Source organism: Aphelocoma coerulescens, chromosome 3 (genome assembly GCF_041296385.1).
Source record: "Aphelocoma coerulescens isolate FSJ_1873_10779 chromosome 3, UR_Acoe_1.0, whole genome shotgun sequence".
In the NCBI taxonomy this organism is placed as follows: domain Eukaryota; kingdom Metazoa; phylum Chordata; class Aves; order Passeriformes; family Corvidae; genus Aphelocoma; species Aphelocoma coerulescens.
Genome location: NC_091016.1, coordinates 86,398,490 through 86,425,346, shown reverse-complemented (window position 1 = coordinate 86,425,346; position 26,857 = coordinate 86,398,490). Strand labels below are relative to the sequence as shown.

The following is a 26,857-nucleotide window of genomic DNA, read 5'->3' as shown; positions in this document are numbered from 1 at the left end:
CCTTTAAATCTTTATATTCCAAAGTACTAAACAGGCAAAGCTTCAGTTGTACCTTTTCTCTAGACAGAGTCAAATCCTGGGAAATGGTGGCCTGCGCATAATCCCACAGTAAACTGGAGAGTAGGGAAAAAACAGTCAGATCTCCTGCTTCCTGATGCATGGTCTTACAAAGCTTGTCTAGGAGATTGAAGATTTTTTTTATTGCTTTAAATTTTTCGTAAAGTCTAGATGTTGTCTCTATTATATACATGCATGCTATAGTTTCACTAAAATCTCTGGGCTAGATGTGAGGATCATTTCATAAAATCACATAGCTTGTGTTACTTCTAGGATAGCACGGGATACCCATATTATATCTTCTGGCCTAATAAAACCCCTGTAAATCTATGACTATGACAATACAAGATAATGAACTATAATGAGTTATCTTGGGGAAAACACAGCAAACTTCTGATTAAGGCTTTTTCATCTTCCTGAGATGTGATACTAGCCACTAAATTGCACTGTTTCTTCCTTTACCCTGTGTGCCACTGAACCATCAAAGCACATAAAGTAAAGCCAGTTTGATTCAGCTGAATAAAAAAAAGCCCAAATCCTCTTCTTCATGTGATAGCTCTGTACAGTCATCTACAGAGAGCAGAACACTGTCCACCTGTGCATGTTTGAAGAATTATAGAGAATTATTCTGAAGATGAAAAATCAAGGTGCCAAAATAATATCATCTGTGGTGCAAAAATAGTTTCAGGGTAAGTTTTCTGTGCTGAAAATCTCATCATAAACTTCAAGAACTGAACGAACACAGAGACCAATCCTTTCAGCCACAGAGATGGTTCCAAAATAATATGAAATGTGCATTTGGAATCCATGAAAGCAATATAGGGAGATTAAATATCCCATAAATACTCCAGCCTAACTTTAACAACCATATAAACTGTCCGAAATTTGGGGGGAGGGAAGGAAGGTTTTTAAACTAAATTTCTTGTCCCTTATTTCTTTTTTGAGATGACTATCTTTAAAGTAAAACATAACTACAGTTTTTCCTGTTTGTTCGTTTACCCTGTTTGGTGAGTTTGTTCTTAGTTCAAAACATTACTTTAGGGGATCATTTCTACTGCACCAAACAAAAAAAAAAATAGCATGATCACAGTCACTGAAATTTCTTACAAGATATAAGTATGAAGTATCCTTTAAAATATTAGTCAGCTGTCCTTACAGGAAGCATTGTCTCAGTTATTCACTTTATATTCTCTTTTACAGCATTTCTTCGAAAGCCAGATCTTGCATATAATATTCAGTTTAGGATCTTTTGTTCAAATTACAAAAGGTTAGCTTTACTATCCTCTCTTTAAGACCACAGCATGTTATTGCCCTGTAATTTTATCCACAAACAACTCGCCATTTCAGAAACCTAAATCTGAGAATTCTCTTTTTTTTTTTTTTCATTCAGCTGCAGACAACTAAAGCCCTTTTTTTCCCTGGGGTGATATGCTAGCTTGATTTTATTTCCCCTGACATTTCACCTGTCAGATTATGATAAATAGAAGAAACAAAGAATAATCATCACATTCTCATTGCATCTCATAATCAAATATCTGGAAATATAAGATAAATCAGAAATATTGTCCTGAGGGAAAACATTAACACTGAAAACACCATCCGAAATCCAAGTCATCTTCCAATGACCTAGGACTCCCATGCACGTTTAAAAAATTCAAAAAGGAAGTCTGCATAGAACTGTCACATCTATTTTTTTATCTTCAAATACTTGGGAATTACCTATAATGAAGTAAGAACAACAACAACAAAAAAGTTCCAGAGTTAAGAAATTCTATATAATAACAAAGCTGTATGTCTTCTTTAAGTCTTTTGTGAATGTTTCCTGAAAGCAATCCTGAGGCCAAGAAACAGGCCAGGTTATCCTGAAATAGCATAAACTCAAATTAAATAGCTGGCAAGGTGAAAAGATTAATGAGCCAGAACACATTGAACATGCTCCTGATTTACTGCATCTATAGTTTGCATGTTCCAAATTTCTCTCAGTCTCACAGTGTTGAGATTCATAAGTGATGAAAACTTACCTGCTTGGCCAGTGGTAATACTGACAGCTGCAAAAAGCCTCTGGGAACGACTCAAGTCAGAAACCCCATTCACAGCTTCAACTTCAAACGTGTAGTTAGCATGAGCTAGCAGGTCCATGACAGTGACATAGTTATCTACTAATCCAGTTTGCTGGGGCATATATCCAATGTTACTCCCACAGGGAACACACTCGCCCTGCTCCCAGCTGCACCTCTTGCACAAAATGCGGTAGGTCACATCACTTCTTCCCCCGTTGTCTGCAGGGGGACTCCACTCCAAACTCACAGTAGTCTGGTTGATATTGAAAATTAGGTTCTGTGGTGCAGATGGAGGTCCTACATAACACACAAAGAAGTCCAGGGTAATTACACAAAACCACAGTGGGACACACAGGTAGCATTTTAATTACTGAGATAGAAAACTGTTGAAGCCTTTTTCTTCATATAAACATTTCATTATTTTTAGTACAGGCTGCATAAAAGCTTTCTTGAACTCATTTGGTAAGAGCTTTATTTATTTTCCATTAAGACATCAGAGTAACAATTGTCTGTATACTTACTGCAACGGATTTTAGCTGTTTTTCTTCAGTGCAATTAAAAGGAATGGTTAATATACCTTAAAGGTTCTTTTTTATAGGTTTTCCAAATATGGGATTTGTTCATCTCTTCTAAACATACTGCACAAGCTGCACCTAGTCTTTTGTTATCAGCTCTGATATGATTTACAGAAATATTTAGTGATGTTTTGGATTTAGGAGACTTCCACTGTTTGAACCAACAATCTGTCTAGGCCAATCTATTTGCAGTTAGAAGGTTAAGTCAGATCCAGTTACAGTTCAATCCAACTGCAGACCCACAGAGGTTACTTTTCATTTTTCACATTACCAATTTTGGTATTATATCACATAATGCACATTGTCTACAACAATTTAGAGAAAACCAGGCCTGTATTCTATCTCTTGCAGTGAGTTATGCACTTATGCAACACACAGTGTTTTCCAATGCTGTATCAAGCGAACATGAAAATTATATTTATGCCTATTCCATATTCACTGTCAACCCTTTTTCCCTCTGCCTTTCAATTTCTTTTACCATTGCAAATGTACTTTTCAAACACAGGAAAAGCCAGACAAAACTACTCGCTGCAAGTGGCTGCACCTGGTTGGTTAAGCAACGTCCTTTGCTATTAAATTCATGACTCACTCACTTGTGCATGCGACATATGGTGGATCAGAAGGTGCTCTATAATAGCTATCTTCACAGTCGCATCTGGAAGATCCTTCCTTGTCAGAGAAGCTGTGACTAGGGCAGCGGGAGCACTGCAGATCTTGTGAGGAGGATTTGTAGAACCCACGGCCACAAGCTAAGGCAGAACAAAACAATTTAAGGTTTAGATTTGCATGGACTTCGATCCTGATTTTTTTTTTTTTTCAGTCACATGAGGTACACATTCCTGTAAACATCTAAACTGCCCATTCTGTTATGTTAGCTCAAGCAAGATATGCTCACAATTTCTTTTTCTTCAGATGATGCTGTTAATGATTTTATGGCATTTTTATGCCTTCAAGTATATGCTATATGTACCTCAACAGCTGGTAGTACATTATTTTAAAACAGAGGGCCACATAAATACAAGAAGCATCTGTTTTTCACCAAAGAAGAGTACAATAATGGTGTGAAATGTCTGGATGCCTGCAATAGGCCTAAACAAAAGGAAAACACTCCTGAGATCTGCTCTAAGGCCACTGAAGTGTTTATGGTATCTGAACTAGTTGTTTTGGAGCAAAATTTATTCTTCCCTGATCTCAGAAACCCAAAGAAGCTGTAACTCACCAGCAAACCCTGATCCTGAGGAAAGAATGAGGCGTGAATGCTTGTTAAAAAGATGACTCTGGTAGGAACGTGAAGAAAGAGGAGGAGAGCAGACAGCATAGACTGCTCAATTGGTTTGTCCAGTTTCACAGAAAGAGACAAGTAGGTTGAAATTAACTTACTTACACTTTCAAGAAAAATATGTGCATAAGGTCATTTCGTACTTTGGTTTGTCCACTGTGAACCCATGAAATTAAAAATTGTTGTGTTCCAACACTGACGTTTAGAAATGCTTCTTGCAGCTACTGCCACAGTTCCCAAGGCAGAAACACACATAAAACACACCTACTATTAGACTTACAAGCAGAGCACTGCAACCTAGATAGCCAGCTTAAGAATGTATAAACTATGAGAACTGTAGGGAATGGGGAAGAGGGAAATTGGGATCAGACAACACTAAAACTGAAGACACACTAAGTCTCCATTTCAGCACTGAGGTTATGGGCAAACTTACAAACACTGTCAACATGCAAAACAAAACACAAAAGTTCTCCAGAACTTTCTAATAAAGCAGAGGCATTTTCAACCAGACTATTTTATTCTTTTTTTTTTTTTTTTTCCCAACCCTATCAGACAGTCTAACCTTCTTAAGCCACCACCTGTGTGCAAAGGAAAGGGACAGTGGGTGAAACTTTGTACTGGGTATCAAAATATTAAAGCTAGTTAAATAGTCATTCTGAATTCAGAGGGAGAGAATTTACTTTGGTTATATTCTTATTTGCTTGGATATTTTCTCAGAACAGAAATGCAAAGTATCAAAAGACACTGATATTTGGAACAGTTATTTCAGTTGTCTGGTACTGCAGTGATGGAAAGAGCATGAAAACAATGAGCTTTATCCAAAGCTCACTGAGTCAATGAGGAGTACCTTTGACTTTAACAGCCTTTGGACTGCACCCATAGTGTCGCTAAAGCAACATGAGTCTGTTAGTCTGATTAATTTTACACAACAGAGAAAAAAATAAAAGGCAGCAATACTTAAGATAACAGTAGATTAAAGTTGATGAATTATGTAAATCAACAGTGGATCACACCAGTAGGAAATTTGGGCTATCATTCTATCAATATACTAAGTTTTTTAAGAAAAATATGCTTAAATTGCCATAATATTTAGAGGTTTTTGTGCTGAAAAAACCCCAGTGGATTGAAGATAAATTATCTGGCAGAGCCAATTAGCATGCAAAAATTGTAGCCTTTGATTTTGACAAAGGGGCACAAGTTAGCATTAGAAGAAAATCTAGTCCTGCTTGTAAAACGTTCTATAGCTTGATTCTGCCACAGTAGCTGTTATATATGCTACTTAGAAAAAACAACAAAAAGAATTTTGGAGAAGCACTTTAGATAAACATGACCTGTGAATTCATAGCTGTGGCAAATTCAACTCAGAATTATGCTTTTATACCTTCATCCAAGGTTGTTTCAGAATTTGCTGACCAAAGAACACAAAAGCTGAACTGATTTTTATACATGTACCTAAAAATGTACATTTAAACTTCAGGCTGCTTTTTTTAGTACTTGCAATAGAAATGTAGCTAAAATTACCAAATATTAGTTTCCCACCTTTCTTAAATAGTCATGTTCCTTTCATACCAAACAAAACACTGGACAAATACACCGGAACTTCCAACATGTAGTCCTCTGCAAAGCAAAGAGCAACTTAAAAGGCAAAGATCCCTACTGTGTTTCCAGTCTGTCCTTCTCAGCAGGGAACATTACAAGGCAAAGATGCAGAGAGTAAAATAAAGATTTCGGACAGAAATAACAAAATGTAAACAAAAAACTCCTTTTTGTTTTTTTTTTTTTTTTTCCTGATGACTTGATCAAGACATTTATATGCTTAGTCACTCACTATTTAAAGTAAGTGTGCATTTCTTATTAGAGTTCAAAGGATCTGAGTGTCTGTGACTAGTTTACATGACTGAAAGCCAATTATTCTCCCGCACAGCGTAACACAGGCAGCAGGTTCAGGCATTCATATCATGCTACCATTCCATTAGCTTTTTGTCCACTGAGAGGCTTGTGATGACATTTAATAACCATCCCTTTAAATTATAATAAATCCCAGAGATATAAGGGGCATAATATTCCAGCATCGAAATTTTTAACAGTATGAAAATAGCACTTTTAAAAAGATTTTTAAAAACTTTGTAATTCTTTAGAAAGGAGGGTATGCAGGGCTGTACACTGTAATTAAAAGTACTCATTGGAAAAATACAACTAAATTATTTTCCCATCTTTCTTCATAAAATTAAATTGTGTTTTTCAGGCTAACAGTGGAGTACTTCCATTGCTTAAAAATTGGGGACCTATGGGTTCTTATCTGTTTTTAACATATACCATTGTCCTTGCAAAGAAAATTACAACTGAAAACTCTACCAAGATGTTGTTGCACAGACCAGTTATGAAGGTGTGAGAACTTGCCAGTCAGCTATACAGATAACAGATGGGAAAGAATCATTCAAAAATACTGGTTTGAATCTTTTTTCCCCTCCCTTTTGTCCTGCTTTGCCAAATTGCTTTGGTGGATATTTTTATTTTATGAGCAACTTAGATTGTTTTGTTCTACACTATTTTAATTCTACATATTTTGATTCAGTTTAGTTCTTCATGTAATATTTTTAAGATTACAGGGACAGGCGGTATAAAATCCCCACTGCTACTACCTCCATAAGGGACATTTAAAAAATGCTAATTGTAAAACACCTAAAACAAACATATTAGCCAAACAACACTCAGAGCTCTGTACATACAAATCTAAAGGCGATAAAGACAGCTACTCTTTCACAAAAGTATCTCATGGCAAAGCTTCAGGCAACTCAAATGACGTTTGATCACACCCATTTTATTAGTACAGAGAGCACTCAGCAGCAGAACTTCCCTATAAAGGGAGCCTATTTTGTAAGTCAGGGCACAGAACTCAAGCAATGACAGAAGATATGCAGGGGCATATAACTGGTGAGATGGCACTCTGATGTTGTAGCTCTAATCCTCATTATTGTTGATCTGAGTAAAATGTGAACTCACTTGATGTTCCTCAAGCAAGCTAAGATCCAGCACTGGTTTTGCAACTGAAGGGCTTCTGGGGTACTTGAAAAGGCAGCACAGGGGTGGGGAGAAAGGCAAGAAAGCCAGCACAGAATACAATTCCCTTCCATTTACTGTGTTGTGTCATTTACGGCTGCTAATTTAATAGAACAGCTCTTCCCAGATGAAGCTCCCATTTTGTTCAAAGAGCTGCTCCAAAGTCTAACATGTTACTGACAGCACAAAGACACAGAAGAGCACCTACCTGTCTGACCTCAACCAGCTTAAAACAACACAATTAGGTTTTAATTCTTTCCCCATATACTGCAAAATCAACAATAAGTACAGAAGAAAGTCTTGCTTCAGCCAAGGCACAATTCTTCACTTAGCCTCAAAACCACTAGGGACTGTCCATCAGTGACCTTCCCAGGGCTGACCAGCACCTTGGACTTGTTTACTTGTCTGCAATAGCCATGGCTGCTCCTCAGAGCAAATCTTCTCACCTCCTCCATGAAACAGAGACTTTTCATGTTGGGAAGGTGGCAGAGTTCCAGTGTGAAATACAAAGACAATGTGGACAAAATCTCTCGGATGAGAGAGCTTTCCTGGACTTGGGGTTTGAGACTGAGCAAGTCCTAGATAAAGAAGTACACTATTCTGGCTGTATACAATGAAAAACCAGCAGTCTTTCTTGGCTTGGACTAAGTTGCCTTCTTCTGGTCCATCCAGTAGCACTCAGCCATAACAGGGATGTATCGTGACAGTAGGGCTGGCACAAGGCTGGGCACGGCTGCAGCATCAGTGAGCGGTGCCCACTTGGAAACGTGTTTAGCAAATGCCACTGCAGTCGGTGCATTCGCAAACACTTTTAGCCAGTATGTTTGTTATCCCTTAAGGGGCTACACAAATACTGTAAATAATGGAATTTTGCAAAGCCAAAAGTAAATACTGAGGAATTAACACACACTAACAAGAACTATGATGCCACATCTGTGGCATAAGCTGCTGACTGCACCTAATGGAGAAAAAGAGCAGCTTCTCTGCTGTGAGCTCATCACATGCTTTAGTGGCCTGGTAGAGATAAAATAATGTATACTCCCCTTTTCATATTAATAAAAAAAAAAAATCCAAGGACCTCTGCAGAAGCGAATGAAGGCAGATGTAGACAGCAGCAAACAGCAGTCTAGGGTTGCACTTGTGGGACAGGAAAAAGAAAAAAAAAGGATGTGTTAAGTACTATGCATTTTTATGTAGCCTTTTCACTATAAACACCATGAGATTCATTTTGTGTCTAGGATAGCTAGGGAACTTAAATTGGGAGCAATGATGGAAATATGGTGAGGGCTACGAGTGACATATGTAACAATTGATGTTTATATAAGCAAAGGAGAAAGAATAAACAGTTAGAGGGCACTGACACATTAATCAAGAAAATGATTTGCTACTACAATAAACAATTAAAAAAGAAAAAATTCCATTTATTGAAGTGCAAGGCTTCCAGGTGGCATATCAGCTTAAGACGTAAAGGCCACAGAATTGTTTCAGTGTGTTAGACACTTGATTGAACATGGCTTTTGATAATAACTTTTGAGTTTAAATGAAAGTAATTAAAGAGGTGAATGCACTAATTACTGTTTGATCCCATTATAAAAAGTAGACTGGTATAAGAGGATGAAAATAAATATGACATACTGTGCTAGAAGAGCAAGAGACCTTGTCTGTTTACTCTGGTTTGCTCGCCATTCCCTGAGTTTGCCATCACTAGTAAGCCTTAGTGGTGTGACAGTTTTATGCACACTAAGATGAAACTAATGTTTAAAAAACAATACTTTTCCAAAGTCAGTGTCAAAGGATGACAAAGGAGTAATCACAGAGTTTCAACAACATCAGTATTACCTATGAACTTGGGGTACCAGGCTGGTCCCACTGAGAACCGTGGCAAATTGACTGCCCATCTTGGGAGGGCTCAGGTCTTCCCCTGGGTTCCTTTCTCTCTTCACTTGAATAAGTTGACTATATTATGAGTGATTCTATACATTGTATTTTTTCCTATGAGCAGTGACTAGAATTTGTTTTATATCTGTGTGGGCATAACTCTCCATTCTTGTGATTTGTTTTCCATTATCTTAATCAACTCCCTACCTTTCTACCTTCTCCAAGCCTGAGAAAATAAAAGAGAATTCAGCTAACCCTCTTTTCACAGAAATGATGTATACACAAAGAGTGTGTGCAGATGTTTCCTGGATGAAGTTATGCAGCTGCAAAGACTTTAGTAATTATAAAATGCAAAATGGATTGTTCTGTAATTGAAAATCTCTGGAGCTCTGATACATTTGAAAAAATTAACATACATATATGTATGGCCAGGACATAGATGGATTCTGTTAGATTATTTATTACAGATGGATATTTTAGCTAATGCAGAAAAAAAAAGAGCTGGTCTTTCTCCACTGGAGCTTTCAAATATTTGCCTCATATTAATGTCTATGGTTCCATAACTCAGGACTAAGAGCACAGCTTGCAGAAACAGTACTCCCACTGCTAGTGTTGCTGACCTCATCTACAATGGACGGGTCTAGAATCTTTATTTTAATCCTATTGACAGTGCCTCAGTGGGAGTAATTATAACAGTCAGCCACAAATCCAGACCTCCTGTCACTGATATATTAGGGTTTTTCACAACCAAAATGAGCAGCAGACAAGGAGAATAAAAGCAACATGGGGTAGTGATTATAGCAAGATTTGTCAACCCCCTTCTGTATTAACCTGCTACAAACACATGAAAATTTGGCATGGGAGACATTAGAAATACAAAAGGTTTAACCTTTCACAGTGTCAAAAAAAAAAATTTGAAAATCATTTGTGGGGCATTGTTCTCTTATGAGATACTTGGCAGGTAGATCACAACATCAGCCACAGACACTTTTTAGCTGAAGTCTCTGAAAAGTTTAGGTAAACTGAAAGCAGACCATTATAAAACAATTCCCAACTGCAGATTTCAATGTGAAATATTAGACATAAGAAATCTAGTAACAAAAAGAGACTTTATAACCTCTGATCCTCTTTTCCAATAATTTGTGTATGTTCCAGTCACAGCTATGTTTGAAACTGTAAATTACTTTTATAGTGAGAGATGGCATCTGTTATGCCTTCTCTGGCACCTAATATATATTGTTTTATAAGGAGCTTAGACTGTAGTATTTTGTCTAACTACTATGCAACGCTAAATGTCTAACTGAAAAAGAAGTTTATTTTAGCTTGATTTTTAAACTGCAATAGCATCTAAAGATTATTCATGTTTCAACCAAGGAATTATGTTGTATGTTTTAGTCAGAATAAACTCAGAACTCTTAATGGTGCCTAAGCTATAGCGTGAATGACATATCTAAACAGGGTTGTCCCATGGCTGCATACCATTGTTCACTGAATGTTTGTTGTTGCCTGTCAGGAATCTCTCAGACCTCATATTCATTTCCCAAGCCTACTATGCCCTTGTTTTCCAAAATCCTGATAATGTCTTTTGAGAGATGTTCACCTACTGCTGGTCACACAAACAGAGATCCAGAATGAGAATGCTTTCTAGGTAATAGTAACTTGTTCTGATTTTTCCACTGAATGAAGTGAAAGCTTCACCTCTCTGCAAATCTGCTCAAAAAAACTCCAAAACCAAACAAAACAAAGCCCCAAAAGTGAGCATGTCACCATATGTGTCTTTTTAACTTATCTAGCTGCAAGAAACATAGGCACAAAGTAGTACTCTGCTGTTTTCCTGGCTAATTTATAGACAAGGACAAAGTAATCAGATTGAAGAACATATCCTACAAATCAAAGAATACCCAATGTCACTATACCGTAACAGCAAAATTACTTTGAATCTAATCATTCCGAATCGGTACATAAAAGACTACATCTAAATGGCAATTAAAGACACGGTAGCATATTCTGAGGAGAATTAATTAACTGGGTGAGTTAAAAGTTGTGCATTGAGGCTATGACATAATGTTTCTCTAAATTTTCAGTTTACAAGGATAAGGGATGTGCCTCTCATTAACTTTCTTGGAAATCACAAATATAAAGCCACCATGAAAAATTGGGGGAAATTAGCATGTGAGAGATACAAAGACACTAAAAATGCAGACATATGCAACTCTGTTACTCTGTTACAGAGTTCAAAACTGAAAGGTAAGTTAGAAAAACTAAAGAAGAGATATTCTGGCTTTCCTGTTCATTCTTTTCCTATTTTTCCCCTTTTGTTCAACCATGCCCTTCCCTCAAGATTAGGTTTTCAAGGTGCTTGAGTAGCTTCTGCTCAGAGTTGAGTGACAGCTCAACTCATTAGCCAGGTTGGGAGCAACTCCACACTTTGAGGGACGTGGTATAGATTCATCACCAAAAAAATGAATCCATGCCTGAAGTATTGTCAGCAATAAAAATTTTATCTTTCTTCCTTGAAAGGTTCTCAACCACTCAGAAAATTAATGAAGAAATGCACTTGATTTGCTCATAGCTTCTGCATCTTTAGGTTTTGGTTATTGTTCCTTTCCCTTTTATTAAATTGGTTATATTCAGTTACAAGCATTTTTAAATTTTTACTAAAAAATCTGTTAAAAATACAGTGACTAAGAATTCAGCAAATCTAAAACTAAAAACCAAGTTATGCTTTGAAAGCTATGATAGTCTAATAGGAAATTTGTATGATTATCTAACTGAGTGGAGTAACACATCCCTGGATACATCAGCAGACAACAGACAACTGCTGCAACAAAAAGGAATTGGCTGTGCAAACTTGGATGTAAGTGGTGTTTTTTTTCTATACAGATATATGAAAAATGCATGCTAAATTTGTCATATTTCTGTAATGATCTTTTTGCTGAGTTTTTGTTTTGTTTTTTTTACTTTTTACCCATATAAAATCCAACTCTAACAGCTGTAAGAAAATTAAAAAACAAACAAACAAACAAACAAACAAAACACAACAAAAAAAACCCAACTCAATGGTGATGAAATTAATACAATAGATGGTTTTCATGAGATTTTTCTTTAACTTTTTTGCTTCCCCATTCTAGGGGCATAGCTCAAACAATGAAGCTTACACAGTGTTGTTACTTAAATAATAAACAGCTCACTGAGTTCATCAGGGACTTTTGACAGCGACAATGCTGTGACTAAACTCTTCTGATTTCACACAGGTTCTGTACAGCCATGCCTTGTCTGGCCATACACAAATGAACATTTCGAGGTGTCTAATGCACACTTGGGCTTTGGTATTGCCAGTGTGCCTTAGGTAAGGTTTCCTGTTGTTTTGAAAAGAGAATGAAAAACATCAAAACAGTAATGAAAATAATGTAATTTGGGAAGGGAAGTGGCACATATTTTGGGTTTGCTTGTTTTCTAACTAAAAATACAGTTAAATCTGATCATTGACAAATCGTTTGGAAAATAATTTCTAAATAATTTGAAACCACATCTTTGAATTTAATACAAACAAGATTTCTATGGTCTTCTGGGTCTTCTTACCTGAATTTCCAGTGCAGCAAAGGCCTTTGGATTTAACAAAAAAATCTTTAACCTCTAGTACTGTGTTCAATTCTGGGTCCCTCACTACAAGAAGAACATTGAGGTACTGAAGCAGGTCCAGAGAAAAGCAACAGAGCTGTTGAAAGGGTCTGGAGCACAAGTCTTAAAAGAAGCAGCTGAGGGAACCACGGTTGTTTAACCCAGAGAACAGAAGTTCAGGGGAGACTTTATCACTCTCTACAGATGCCTAAAAGGAGGATGCAAGGAGGTGGGATTTGGCCTCTTCTCCTAAATAACAGTCAACAGGACAAGAGGAAATGGCCTCAAGGTGTGTCAGCAGAGGTTTAATACGAAAAAAATTCTTCACTGAAAGGGTTGTCAAGCTTTGGAATAGGCTGCCGGGCAAGTGGTTGAGTCATCGTCCCTGGAGGTATTTAAATACGTGTAGATGTGGCACTTAGGGACATGGTTAAGTGGTATATTTGGCTGTGTGGGGGTACCGGTTAGGGTTGATGATCTCAAGGGTCTTTTCCATCCTAAATGATTATATGATTCTGTAATATTAAAGGTAGAAATGTACAGTGGATTCCAAAAGTACTGAGTACTAGGTAGGACTGGTTTTTTTTACTCTTATTGATTTTTTTAAGAAACTCCATTATTTTAGAATCTTTTAGCCTCATTACCTCAAATCAAACAGAGACGGTCACACTCTAAATAGCAACCTTATTACACAGCACCACTCCAACACAACTACGATATGACAACCTTTTATACAGAGCAGTGAACATGTCCCCTGACATGAGCATCTCTAATGCCTAGTAAGCCCCCCAAAGGCTCTCATTTCCCTTGCCAAATGAACATCCATAGTCTTGCCAATACAGCTGTCAGAGCCTTCTAATCAGAGAGTCACTGTGTTTTTTCACCAAACCTTACTAAAACAGTTTACAAATATATGAACAACCCTCTCACTCCCTGGCTACCCCTACTCTTCCTTCCTGGGAGCAGCACTTCCAGGAGAAGAAACACGAAATGGTGAAGGGAAGACATGATGACAGCTTTTCTGACAGAGTTGCTTCTAAATTACCATCTGAAGAATAACAGAAATAGGGGTAAGTTTTGCTCTATCATTGAAATATGTCATCTATATCTACCACTCAAGGAGATCTAAGTGTGCAGTATCAAGGTTTCCAACTTGCCTCTCATCCTTCAGATTTGTTCCTCAATGGACAAGTCCGGTGGCTGCAGGGGACAGATGGCTTAAGCTGCCCCAGGAACAGCAGATGCCTGCAGCTAGGTATTTCTCAGGCTGCCTACTGGATATGCCCCTCTGCAACTTTCCAGGAGAAGCCATACATTGACCTGCCTGCCTGACCCCCACGGACAAGTATGGGTGGGAGTGTGTTGGCTCAAGCCAGCTGGAGGATACCAGGCCAAGTTTTCCCTCCCAGGATACCATGAAGTCCACCTAACACTTGCCTCTAAAAGCCTGGACACTCAGTCAGTTGGTTTTGCTCAAATGCTCAATGCTGATGTCCAAAATACAATATAGACACACCTATGCTGACAAAGGAGTTCCCCAACAGCAATCTACTTCTGCAAAACAAAAATTTATTATATGGGCAAGACAATTCATATGTCACTACAAACTTATGTACAAAACCTTGTGACATACTACTGTAAAACTAAATTTTGTGCTGTTTTATTGGTTCCTCAATCCAGTTTACTCTACAGCCATTAAATGTCTGTGAAGACACTAACACAGGGGCCAGAGGGCTGCAAAATGGAGTGGAAAGTGGAAAAGGAGTAGGAACACTCCTTTCAGTAACACTGTGTAATCAATGCACTAATAAAATGTAAAGTTAGTAAAAATATAACCTGAGTAGCTTCTTGTACTTCTGTGGAGAGAACAGCACTAAGCTTAATCATTCTGTCTATTTTTATGCCAGTCTCCCTCTTCACACAGATGATTCCCTCCTAAAACCCCAAAAATCCTATCCTACAACTCTCCAGATATAAATATAATGGAAGAGTTTCCTATGAAAGCCCCAGATAATCTGAAATCCTTTAATGAAATCATTTTGGGCCCTGTGAAATAATGAAGCTCTTTTTGGGGAGTCTCAGATCTCTCTCAGATCTCGTGGTTCAAGGATAAAGTCTCTGTAAAGCAAGTGGTACAAATGGATCTGTTCATTTTCTTCCTGAAGCTTTGAGACAATCAACTTGTTGTGGATGTTTAATTTAATTTAACTGTAATGGTGCTTAATAATTGGCTGGCAAGAAATAAATCTGGAGGGCTTTCTTGTGAAATAGAATAGAAGCAGGCATCTCTATAAGCTTTCCAATTGAAATGAAATTAAAATAACTTAATAACACACTTTTGTTTCCTTTGGACAATGACCTACTATTACCATTCCAGGCCTCAATCCAGAAGAAATTTTTCACAGGTTTCTGTAACACATTCCTCAAGGCCATCATTATACAGCAGGCAAATCCATCCAAACAAAAGACCAGCTTCTAAGAACCCACAAGAGAGAAATTACTCCATTTCTGCACAACAGTGCTATAGAATCTAAAAATAACTTTACTTGCATATCCTGGTCTCCGATATTTCTACATTTAATGCTGATTGTCCTACTTACTCAGAAAAATTATGCTCATGCCTTTGAATCCATTGTGGTGCTTTTGAAGGAATTTTAATGCATAAAAGCAACTGTTCTCCACAGTTACATTTGGCTTGGAATGGGAAGAAACAGAAATGCTGCCAGAAAGGAAACAAAAAATACACTCTAATTTCTTTAAGAAAGTATTCCCTTCCAGGTTCACAGAAGACAGTAAAAATTTTATCAGTGCATAGACTGGAAATTTAACTGTCTTTGTAAGAATTTAACTATAACCCTTCAAAAAAATGGATTTAACCTCTTTATCTAAAGATTAAAGTGTCAGTTTGTTAAGAGATTACAAACACACAACTCCCCTTTAATGAAAAAAAAAAAAAAGGAAAAGCATTACTACAGTAATTCACTGACATGAAACTGAACTGGAACAAAACATGAAGAAACTTCTGGGTTTCAGTAAGCATGTGGCAAGAAAAAACACTGCTAATTCTGACAGATTTATCTCTACCAGTTTTTATGATAAAACTCCTTAGATTCACACAATGCTTTAATTCCAAATAGTACAGCATGAGTTGTGATACTGTGAAATGAAGTTGTCTTTACTAATTGCATACTCCAAACAGAAGTGTGTCTTATAGCAGAGAGCGTATCAAATCTGCCTGGCTGATCCTTATGATTTGAAAATGTCACTTTCTGCTAAGCACAGAGAAAATAGGGAGGGGCAATAAAGTCACTCAAAGATAGCAGCCATCCAGAAAGATAAAGAACACGCTGAGGAAAAGCAGACAACAGATTGCAGAGACAGAACAATCACAGATGGAGGCCAGGTGGGTGGGTCAAACAATTTTTTTATAAAAGGTTTATTTTCATATTTAAACAGTACCCCGTTGTGTAAATGTTCAGCAAAGAACTGATAAGAAAATGGATTTGTAAGTGCATTTGAACAAACAACATGTCTTATAGTCAAGAGGGGCTTAGTCGTATATAATTAAGGGATAATGTGCATGGCTGAAGAGTGTATGATACTGCAAGTGATTAAACACCACTGCAAAACAAAGGAGCTAGATAGCCAAGGAACCTTTATGGAACCAGCACGATGTAATCTCAAAACATGAACTTTATTTTTCTTTAAGAAGACAAGAGGATATTCATCTAACCACACAAAAGATTCTTCCACTGAAAATGCTGTGCACTTCCAACCTGCTCCTGCCATGTAATCAAGCTAACTAAGATTATCACACTTTCTGTTTCAGGGTACACTATTATTACATTTAATCCTTTAAAACCCCTAAGAAAACAGCTCTGTGCACATACAATGCCCAGGTTCTCTGGAACTATGTGCAATCATAGTTCACTGCAAATTTCCAAAAATTTACTTGCATTAGTCAGCTGAGTAATTACAGCCCCGAGGGCTTGAACCAAACCCACTGAAGTAATAGGTGTCTTGGACAATGGATGACCTGAATCATGCAATAAAGACAAGGCAAAAAACGAAGATCAAAGGCCCACTGAGACCACTGGTATTTCATAGCAAAGACTGCAGTATAGACACAGGAACAATCTCCACTGCATCTGCTCAGCTGTCAGGTATATTTTCAAGGATACCAATATTCCAAAACTTTTATAACATTTTTAAGGGTTTGGAAACTTAGAATTTCTATTTTTGGGGTTTTGTTATTATAATTTTTTATTTGTGTCTTGGGTTTCTAAGGCATCCATATTCACATTTTTGTTTGGATGCAGAGTGTACTTTCGAAGGGATTTCCCAGTCATCCATGCTTACTCTGTTTTGGTTCCCATCACATAATCTCAGAGCAAGTGAACAGGTTTGTTTTCAGAGGAAAATAACCAGAAGATGTGCTCCAAGAGTGAAACTTATGTGTTCCAACTGCAATTGGATCAGACTAGACCTACCACAAATAACACCCTTCTGAAATTAATTTAGTGTGAACATCAAGTCCTCAGGACAAACTGTTTTGCTCTACAGTTCATTCCTATTGCCCTATGCTCCTTGCTAGTGACACTATCACGAGGGGAAAACATGAATTCTTTATTTAGAGAAGCTTTAATTGTTGGCTTTGATTGAAAAATCACTATGTAAAATATCTAACAGATGTAGAAGTGACTCAGCATCCTAATCGTGAACAATTTGTATCTCAAATGATTTTTTGTGCAAGTAATTCTTCAAACATTTCTGTGTAGTTTGTTAGAAAGATAAATTTATAGATGTTGGTTCCTCAGTGCTCGAGAACCCGCAAAATTCTTTGAAAGAAGAGCGAGATACTGAAAGAAAAACAACGAAGGAAGAAAGTTGTTATAGTCACAAACAAAAAAAAAGCAGAGAAAGAAAGAAAACAAAAGCTGATTTATGTAAGTGAGGTGGGAGAAAAAGCAAATTTTAAGAAGTTCAATAACAGGCAAGGAGGCCCAGTTTGTCCTCACCTAACACATTTGCAGCTCCCAGAAGAAACTGACCGTGTTAGGGAAGTGCCGTCGCAGCCCATAGCAAAACTCAGTTTTCCACTTAAGGTGGAATTTAAGGTTTTTAATTAAGCAGCTCTATTCAAAAATCATTAATTCATTCTCAAAAGGATGGACTGCTGTTGACTGCCAAGTAAGAAATAAAACATATCCCACGAAGGTGAGAAAGTCAAGGCAATTGCCCAGAGGACAGCAGATACCATCACCGATGAAACGCATTCCCTGGTATCTCCCTAGCCTCTAATGCATTTCCATCTTCAGTTCTGCTACACTACCCTTAAGCATACTGGCTCCCTAGCATGGATCTCCATCTTCCCCATTCTTGCAATTTTCTGCATTAAATAATAAGGTAGGACTTTTTTTCTGAATGATAAAAGATATAAGTAAACTTCAATTGAAGTTAATTTTATAAAAAAAACCCAAAGATGAAACAAATTCAGAGAGTAGAGTGGCTGTAGAGGTCCACTAGGAGCCAAGGAATAGGGCTTAGCAATGGAAAACAAAACAGGAATGCAGTCCTCATGCAGGGTGCTCAGTTCCTCCCCTTCCCAACTTTTTCTAATCACTCAGCCAGACACATTTCCATTACACAACCCACCTCCTTATCATCAGCAAGCACACCAGTCCCGCAGACCCACTGATCTTAAATGGGTCTCCTCTGAGACAGTGACAGGAAAGGACACAAAGGAAAAGGGTTGGCCAACTCTGACACTGGATTTAAATACAAAGTCGGACTGGGACCTGGGCATCCTGAGTCTGCCTGGAGGTCTTCTGCAGGAAAAAAAGGGCGGTTGGGAGGGAAACATCAACAGAAACTGCAGTAATGTGACACAGAGCATGAATATATTTAGAGAAGTAGTCCAAATTATTCCCTTGATCTCCACTGCCCAGCTTACAACAGGCCACAGATTAAACATGCAGGATGTGATGTCTCCCAAGATTTTACATCACCTAAATTTCAGTTAGTGCTTACATGTGTAATGAGTAGCTCAGTTCTCACTATAGTCTATGGAAACCCAGGACTCGGTCCCCAGCTGCCAAAGGCCATCCTGCCAGGTCCTCAGCTATAGTCCAAAAGAATATGGGTCTTCTGTGACTCCTGTATCACATCTGTCAACCTACCTACTGCACACTATACACCACCCCAAACAAGACCAGACAAACGATGTTTACAAACCCAACCCAAGCCTCTTGCAAACAGTCAGTGGAACAGTTCTCCAGGTGACAGCTTCAAATAAATCCTTCTCTCACTTACTTGTCCCGGCATGCCAACATAAAGTATCCAGTCATAAGAATTACCAGTAATCCTCAAATGGCACCCAGATGCATAACCTCACAAAATATCTCCTGTTTTCATATGCACGAAGTTCATCTAGCCTCCTACGAGGCTGGATAGTGATGAGAAATTAGAATAGTGGATTGTCCAAAAATCTTTAATAATAGCTGTATCCAACTAGATCCATACACATAGCGTTGTAGAGCTTTTTATGGCTTGTCACAAAAAATCTTGGTGACTGAATCGAAATGAGTAATGTATGCCTACAGGGAATGAGATATCAAGCTGAGGCTGGCATATTTGAGCTTTTGAGTAAAGAACTGGTGTACTAGTAACTAGTTCTCTAAATTCAAAATAAAATACTGGTGCAGTCAAGTTGTTTATGACTGTATAAGGCTATTATGACATTTATGTGGATGGTGATAAAAATTAATTTGATATGAATGCAAACGCTAGCTGGCAATTTCCTGCATTACAGCAGCAGTACAGATAGGACAGACATTTGAAGAATCTTAATTTGTGGGCATGTGTGCCCACATGTGCATGCTTCAGGATCATTCATATTTCAGTGAAACAATCCTCTCTACTGGCCTATCATGCAGCCAAAGATGAATGGTATGAGTAACAAATAGTTTGGGTGAACCAAAGAACAAGTAAACATACTCTGTTAGTGACTGCAGAAAGTTGCACTGTTGAAGACTTTATCAAGTACACATTTGTTATGAAGAGATATAAAAAAAACCTTTATTTTTCTTTCCATGTCTCATCTTTCTTCTTTCTTTGGAACAAACTAACATACGACATCACTGAAATAGCAGATGCTAAAGCCATTTATTAGGCTTTTTGTCACTATATCTACAACAATCATTAATTATGGACTTTTCTGAGGAATCTGGGAATCCCTGATAAACACGCTACTTCCTGCACTACAAAGTGTGCCAACCGCTTTGCCCAGCCACTAATTCTCATGTTGAATTAATAAAGCACCTTTGTGCATCTCTGTGCCCTTTTGGTTTCTGTGTCCTATAAGGCCCACAAGTGGTTGAAATTTTAATCTCCATTTACATTGCAGCTTTTAATACATGTGACAACTACTGGGAACTTTGTGAAAACAAAATGTCATTCAGAATAAGGAGTTCTAAGATGTAAAAGAAATGTAAAACTCACTGGAATCTGCCTCAAATGCAGTGAGGGATTTTGACGATGTGTGCAAACACATTTGATGTAAGAGTGACTTTACTGGAAATATTTGCAACAATGAGCCTAAATGTACATCAGCACTGCAGGCATACCAGTTTTCAACCAGTAATGTTCCCGACAAGAACCTTTAGACGGACTTAAGCCAATATATCCTCCAATCTGTGCTCTGCATTTACGTTTTTCCAGTAGTACCAGAGATTTCCAACAGCCCATATTTTGAGCTGGATTTTCACTCATCCTCCTTCAGTCCTGAACATAGCATGTATTGTGGATTAGCAGTCAAAAAAACCTGCTTCATCAAAGTCTGATAATGGGAGCTTGTGAAAAAGAAATGGAATTTAATGTGAAAATAGGTATTGCTAGGGTTGCTGTACTGATTGCTTTCTTTTCTTTCTTTTTTTTTTTTTTTTAACTGAATTCACTTACAGCATCTGCTTTGTATTTGCAGTGAAGCTGCTATAAAATTTTCCACCAGCCGTAACTGGTCGGCAGAACTAAGGGTTTCTGCTGCACAATCTAGAAATACAGATACTTGACCTTTTCCATGATTATGTTTCTACAACATCCTTTGGCAGCAAAGGCCCATAGTCTAATTGATTGTATAATACGTCTCCTAAAACTTAATATAAATTATTCCTGACACTGCATAAGCACACAGCACTTTTATTTACATCCAAAGGCATATAGAAAAAAAAATACTCCTTTCTTCTTTGCAGTATTTGTAACAGGTTGGCAGACTTAAGATTTTATGTAGAAATAAAAGTCTGTGTGCACTGACCTACTTAAAAAAACCCAAATCAACACAGCCCAAAAAATATCCAAAAAAATGTCATGATCTTAAAAATGAAGATAACAAATGCCAAATCATACAGGTAGATGAGTAGTTTCCACCAATAACAAAAAATAAAGCAGCTCTTTCAGATGAGAAAATCAGAAGAGAACAGGGAACAAAGCAAAACCTCAGACAAACCCAGAATGCAAGATGATTAGATAGGGTTTATGTGGTTTTACTAGTAAATCAAATCCAATAACACAGAACTTGAGGAAGGGATTGACTTGTGGTATTATCTCAGTCTATATTGTTCAGCTAAAGATTCGACAGGTATATAGCCCATTTACATGCAGCTCTTTGCATATGCAGCAAAATTTATGTCTCCTGCTCAAATTTTATACCAGTTCTGTTAAACTTAGAAGATTGATTGCACTGCTGTTCTCATGAAGGTCACACAGGCGATGCAAACTTCTGCTGCTTTTAGTTTCTAATTTTCTGTAGAGTTACCTTAATTGTGTAGGGCTTAGGTTTACTTTATTAAGGCTGTAGCCTTGCTTAAACATGTCACTGGAGTAGGAAAAGCCAATTTTTCTGTATAAAAGAATAACATAACATTTGGCAATCCATACATCTGCATTATCTCCTTAATTTTCTTTTTGCATCAAAAGCAGATTAAAGCTGCAGTCATTTTCTTTATTCTCCATTTCTTTAAATAAAACTATTTTACATTTCAATGAACTTGGGCAAATATTCCTTTGAAATACCTGTTTCTTGAAAGAATCACAGAATCATAGAATGGTTTGGGTTGAAAAGGAACATAAAGATCATCTCGTTCCAAACTCCCATTCTCCCCCTGCACAATCCACCATGGGCAGGGACACCTTCCACTATACCAGGTTGTGCAGGGCCCCATCCAGCTTGGTCTTGAACACTTCCAGAGATGGGGAATCCACAGCTTCTCTGGGCAACAGATACATTGCCTAGAAGAAGATGAGCACAGTAACTCATCATCATGGTAACTCATTTTAGCTCTTCTAGCTTCTCATTTTTATATCAGAGAACATGCATACTATTCTTCCAGGCAGACTGACATCTTATTGCCTTGTCTTCTTCAGCTTGAATTCCTGACACTGAGTACCTCAAACCTGTCTGTCAATTTTAAATTCCTATTCCCCCATTAGGGAACATAACATACTTTTTCACTGGGTCTGTCTTCATAAGTCCTCGCTCTGAAATGACCAAGCCAACAATAATATATGCACAATGCCCCTATGTCACATCATGAAAAGTGTTTAAAAAGAGAAGTTTAGTCATTCTTTTTCATACATTTTTCCAGTTGGTTGTAATAGAGCAAAACACAAAACACTGTTTTTTCTTCAAAATTACTTTATTCAAATACCTATAAGCCTAATGTATATTTTTGCACCCTTCTCTTTGTGGTAATAGCCATCAAACTAGATTTCATATGAAGAGCTGCAGAAAGGTGGTTACCTACTCTGTTTCAAATTCCACTAGTCATTATGAGGTACAGTACAGCCTGAAAATTTAGGGTTTATGGCCTCTATTCTGTCTTAAGCTGAATTATAAAGCAGAAGTGGAACAAACCCACACTTGATTTTATTTCATTTTGAGATTTCATCCTACTTCTCTTTTAACTGCAATAGGTATTTTGTCCAGTTTATCAGGCTAAGCAGTCTTCTTCATAGGAGAAAATTATGTAGAAGGATGCTCAGTAACAAGAGTCCTAAGTCAAAATTTGCATTTGGGATCCATTCCCCACACTGGCACTTAACAACTTTGTTACCAGACCCAACTCAATTTCTCTTCTCTATCTTCTCTGGTTAAATAATGAAAAATAGGAGCAAAGGTGGGATATATTCCCATGAAGTACGTGAAAAGAAGCACCCTAGAATCAACTGATTCCTCTTCTTGAGTCTGGCTGAAGCATGTAGGCATTAATACACTAAACAGCAACAACAGCCTTCAGTAAAATTTGTGCAATTTCAGAAGAATTTAAACTGCTCAAAGGAAAATATCACTAGAATAGAGAACACTTTCTAACAGTTGATAGAATTAAATAGAATAACTGACTCTCTTCTCCACCAAAACAAGCATGAAATGATAAGTGGAAAAGAGCCTTGCTGTCAGCCATAGGATGTACCTAACAGACAGGCACACTGAAGATAAATGCTTTATTCCTGCATCTTTTTTCTTGTGGGTTTCAGAAAAGGATGTGGAGGTAAGAAGGTAAACAAGGGGCTTTTATTGATTTTCTCTGCTATACTTGGTCTTGCTACTTATTAAGAGCTGTGGAAATTGCCCATAGCTATCTTTTCCCATGTTTTTTCTAGCTGCAATACTGTCACCCCTGTCTTTGTTCATGTCCTGGAAAAGTAGTTCCTCTAAGGACCACTGCTACAACGGCAGCAAACACCTAAGTCACATAAATGAAGACAGTAAGAGATGTGCAAACACTTCACAATATTCCAAATTCTCCTATTAACACCACAGTCATTTAAAGAGGTGAAGACCTTCAACCCACAATACCTACAGTTAAGACCATCCAAAAACACTTGATAGCAAGGGAGATCCCACAGGATCAGGCTGTAAAAGACTACCTTGTTTTTAACTGTGGGTCTTCCTTTTCAACTAGAGTAAGACTCATCACAACTTTCCTTTAAGAATTTGCAATGGTGTCAACAGCAGCGGCAGTAGGGACAAGCAGCTTTCCAAGCATCTGTCGTGTCAGTGCTAGGGCCATCAGCAGAAACAGATTGTGCTAGAGACAGCTGTCCCATGTGAATCACTAAGACTCAGCCAAGTCTCTCCCTTCTGCACTGATCACTGATGGAAAACATTTTCTATGAATTGAAGGATAAAAAAGTTCCTTGCAAAATAAAAAATAAAACCAAAACGAAAACCCTCAGCATGTTTTATGACTTATTTTCCCTGAATTTCTTCCAATATATGCACACTCCAATCTGATAAATATTCCCTGAGAAGCACCATGCATTCTGCTGTCCAGACATGGGGGGAATGGCCGAATTTAAAAAATCAACCTATGGATGACTAAATATTGATGAATATAGCGTGAATTCTGAGGACGATTGTCCCCCCCTCTGTCTTCCACTTACTAATTTACAGTGTCTGCAGTATTTAGAGTCACAATGTCAACCAAAGTCAGAAGAAATAGAATTCTAGAAAGCATTACAACCATCATTAGCACTCTCAATCCTGACTACTTATCAGACACATATAAATCTTGATGCTTATGTGACTCACTATGATGAAATTAAATGAGAGCAAGCAGAGCAAATGCATGTCTACTGCTTTTATCTCTAACCCAGTCAGACAGTCATCAATACATTTTAGCTACTGCAATATATTCTGTAATATTTCAGAATATTGTTATCATTTTATTAACCCAAGTATCTTTAGTATTTTCTTCTGTATCTCCACAGTTTTGTAATGGATAACCCCTCTCCAGCCCTGACTGCATGATTTCATACAACATGCTCCTTATTCTAAAAAAAAAAAAAAAAAAAAATTAAAATATACAACTAATTCATGCCTAATGTCGTGGAAATAGAACTAAAATCAGCATGCACAAAGACAAGGAAGCAAAGCATTTAAGAGTCAGTAAGGACATTAAAGCATGTGGTATCCCTGTTCATAACTGTATGTATTATAAAAGCACAGAAGCTGTATGTTCACACCAAATCAAGCCTCTGTTTACCCTCAGACATTTTAATCTGTTTCCTTAAAAGGACAGGTGCTGATAAAGATTTGAAACAGAGACCGAATTAAGAAAATGACAGGAAAAAAGAATCCCTGCTGCTACAAAACAGCACTCTCACTGGGACTGCATTTCTTGAATATTCTCCTTCGAGGAGCGTATCATTTTTTTTATATTTAGCCAGGGAAGGTGACAGACTCAAATCAGAGTTGCTAAAACCAAAGCAGGTAGTGCATTTCTAAGAAAGTACAGAATTGGATACCTAAAATGAGGAAAGGGCTGAATTTTTTTTTTTTTTTCCATCTTTAGAAAATCAGCCCATTGTTCCAGCTGAGCTAACATGCTCAACTGTACTGCAGGATAACAAGGAAGCTGAAGACAAAGCTTTCATTCACAACTCTACTCTTTTACAAGGGAGAACCTCCTGTGCAGATGTAAAGTCAAGTCACGTCTGATGAAGTTCACTTCTCCTGTGACAGTGGACAACACTTTTGGAATCAAAATAGAAAGAGAAACCTTGATCCTGTATCGGCCAGTGTCCTGTACATTGTTCAGATCAAAATTTAGTATAGGAACTGGTGCATGTAGACAGTCATTACAACTATGCTAAAAATCAGAAAGAAGTTTTTAACCTTCCTTTTCATTTTCACCGCTACATAAGAAAAATATCAACTCTTCCTAACAGCAAGATGTGAAATATCTTTAAACATCACTGAGTTTCCACCATTTATTTTCTCTTACCACAAGTCATTTAAAATAAATCACTGTCTATGAGGCTTAGAAATGTACCTCCTCTAGATGTCTGTTTCACCCATGATGTCTCTGCTTTGTGACATCACAATTAGCTGTCATGAAAATGAATATAAGATAATAAGCAGAATACTTTGGGTCGACTCCTGCTCCAATTAAACTAAGATACACATCATTCACATCACCAAGGCCAAAATTACACCTTTTAACTTCCACCAATGAAAACCCAGTGGAAATAGCTGAACAGAAAATGGCATCCACTTTTTATGCAATGCTTGATAAGTAAATTCAGCAGGTTTGCCATTTATTTTCATGGACACATGGATGAACCTACCTCATGCAAATAAGCCGTGGTGGCAGAAAAACATGCATAAATTGGAATATTTTGTAGAAAGTGATATTTTTCACACAAAGCTTATGATTTTTAGGAACTTATTAGTTGTACCAGTGGCCAAATTAAAAGAGATCATTCTACAAATAGGCAGAAAATTACTTTGCTTTTCCATGACTTACATATAATTTTGTTTTGTTCTGAATTTCTAGTAGTGTACTGTGAGAATCTATTAATTCTTTGTGCTTACTGAGGCAGCAAGGAAGAGTATGAGACTTCTGATCATATTAGATGGTTATATTTTACTACATCATTTTGTAAGTTTGTCAAACTATGTTTAAGCATTGTTTCAAATTGAAAATAATAATGTAAAATTATCCATATGATGTGCTAATTAGGACCTACCTCAGAACTGTAGCAACATGAAAAAAAAGTGAAATGTAAGACAGAAAGCTGACACTAGAAATATTTCTAATCTGTTTCTGGCCTAATACATTAATATTTCTCATTTATCATAGGAAAGTAGCATGTGTGCTGACCTAGCACTGCAACTTTTTGCAAATGCACAGTAGCCAGATACTAATGCTGCTGAATGTTATTAGTGCACTGTGGTGAGAAGAAACGTATCAATGATTTCTGAATGACTTTAAATGAGATGCCTCTGTGAAAGCAGTAAAGACAAGCACAAACATAATACGCTGTGTTTTATTAATAAAAGAACAACCATTTTTAGCTCCTTTGAGATGATCCCCTTCAGGCCTCAGGTGCACCTGAGGTGATAGCTTTGTGACAAAAATAGAAAGGCATTCTCTTAGTCCTAAAATAATACTGCCTAGAAGGCATTACTTTCTTCCTCTGAAGCAGATTATTTTGGACTCTCATGCAGCCCTAAATAGCCCATATCGGGAAAACACATCTTAACAAAAAACTTTAAATGCTCTGGCTAATGAATGATGTGCATACATAAGGGTTAACTAGAGGAGGGTCACCTCTTTAAAATATGAGTGTTTCCACTTTTCTTTTTTGATTACCCCTTATCACTTACTATTGACTTTTGGTATCTTTAACTACACAGCATTTGTCAAACCTCAGAAGTGCTTGACAGCTTACCCTTAAATAACTCAAGAAGAAAACCTGAAATATATTTCTACAGGAGCTGAAACTGTACAGCAGCAAATAGCCATAAAGCTCGCGACAACACTACA

At 37.4% G+C, this 26,857-nt stretch overlaps 1 protein-coding gene across 7 annotated transcripts in view; it reads right to left on the bottom strand.

Annotated features, from left to right (window-relative positions):
- The window catches only part of EPHA7 (EPH receptor A7), a 162,606-nt gene that overhangs the window by 104,735 nt on the left and 31,014 nt on the right, over positions 1–26,857 (bottom strand). For 5 of the 7 annotated variants that reach the window (XM_069011128.1, XM_069011129.1, XM_069011130.1 and 2 more), the window contains exons 4-5: positions 3,286–3,441; positions 2,079–2,414 (exon numbers count right to left, since the gene is read on the bottom strand). In XM_069011128.1, the coding sequence (XP_068867229.1) occupies positions 2,079–2,414; positions 3,286–3,441 (492 nt within the window). Of the gene's footprint in view, positions 1–587; positions 653–1,879; positions 1,920–2,078; positions 2,415–3,285; positions 3,442–26,857 lie in introns of those variants that run through there. The other 2 variants (XM_069011133.1, XM_069011134.1) reach the window with 2 other exon arrangements.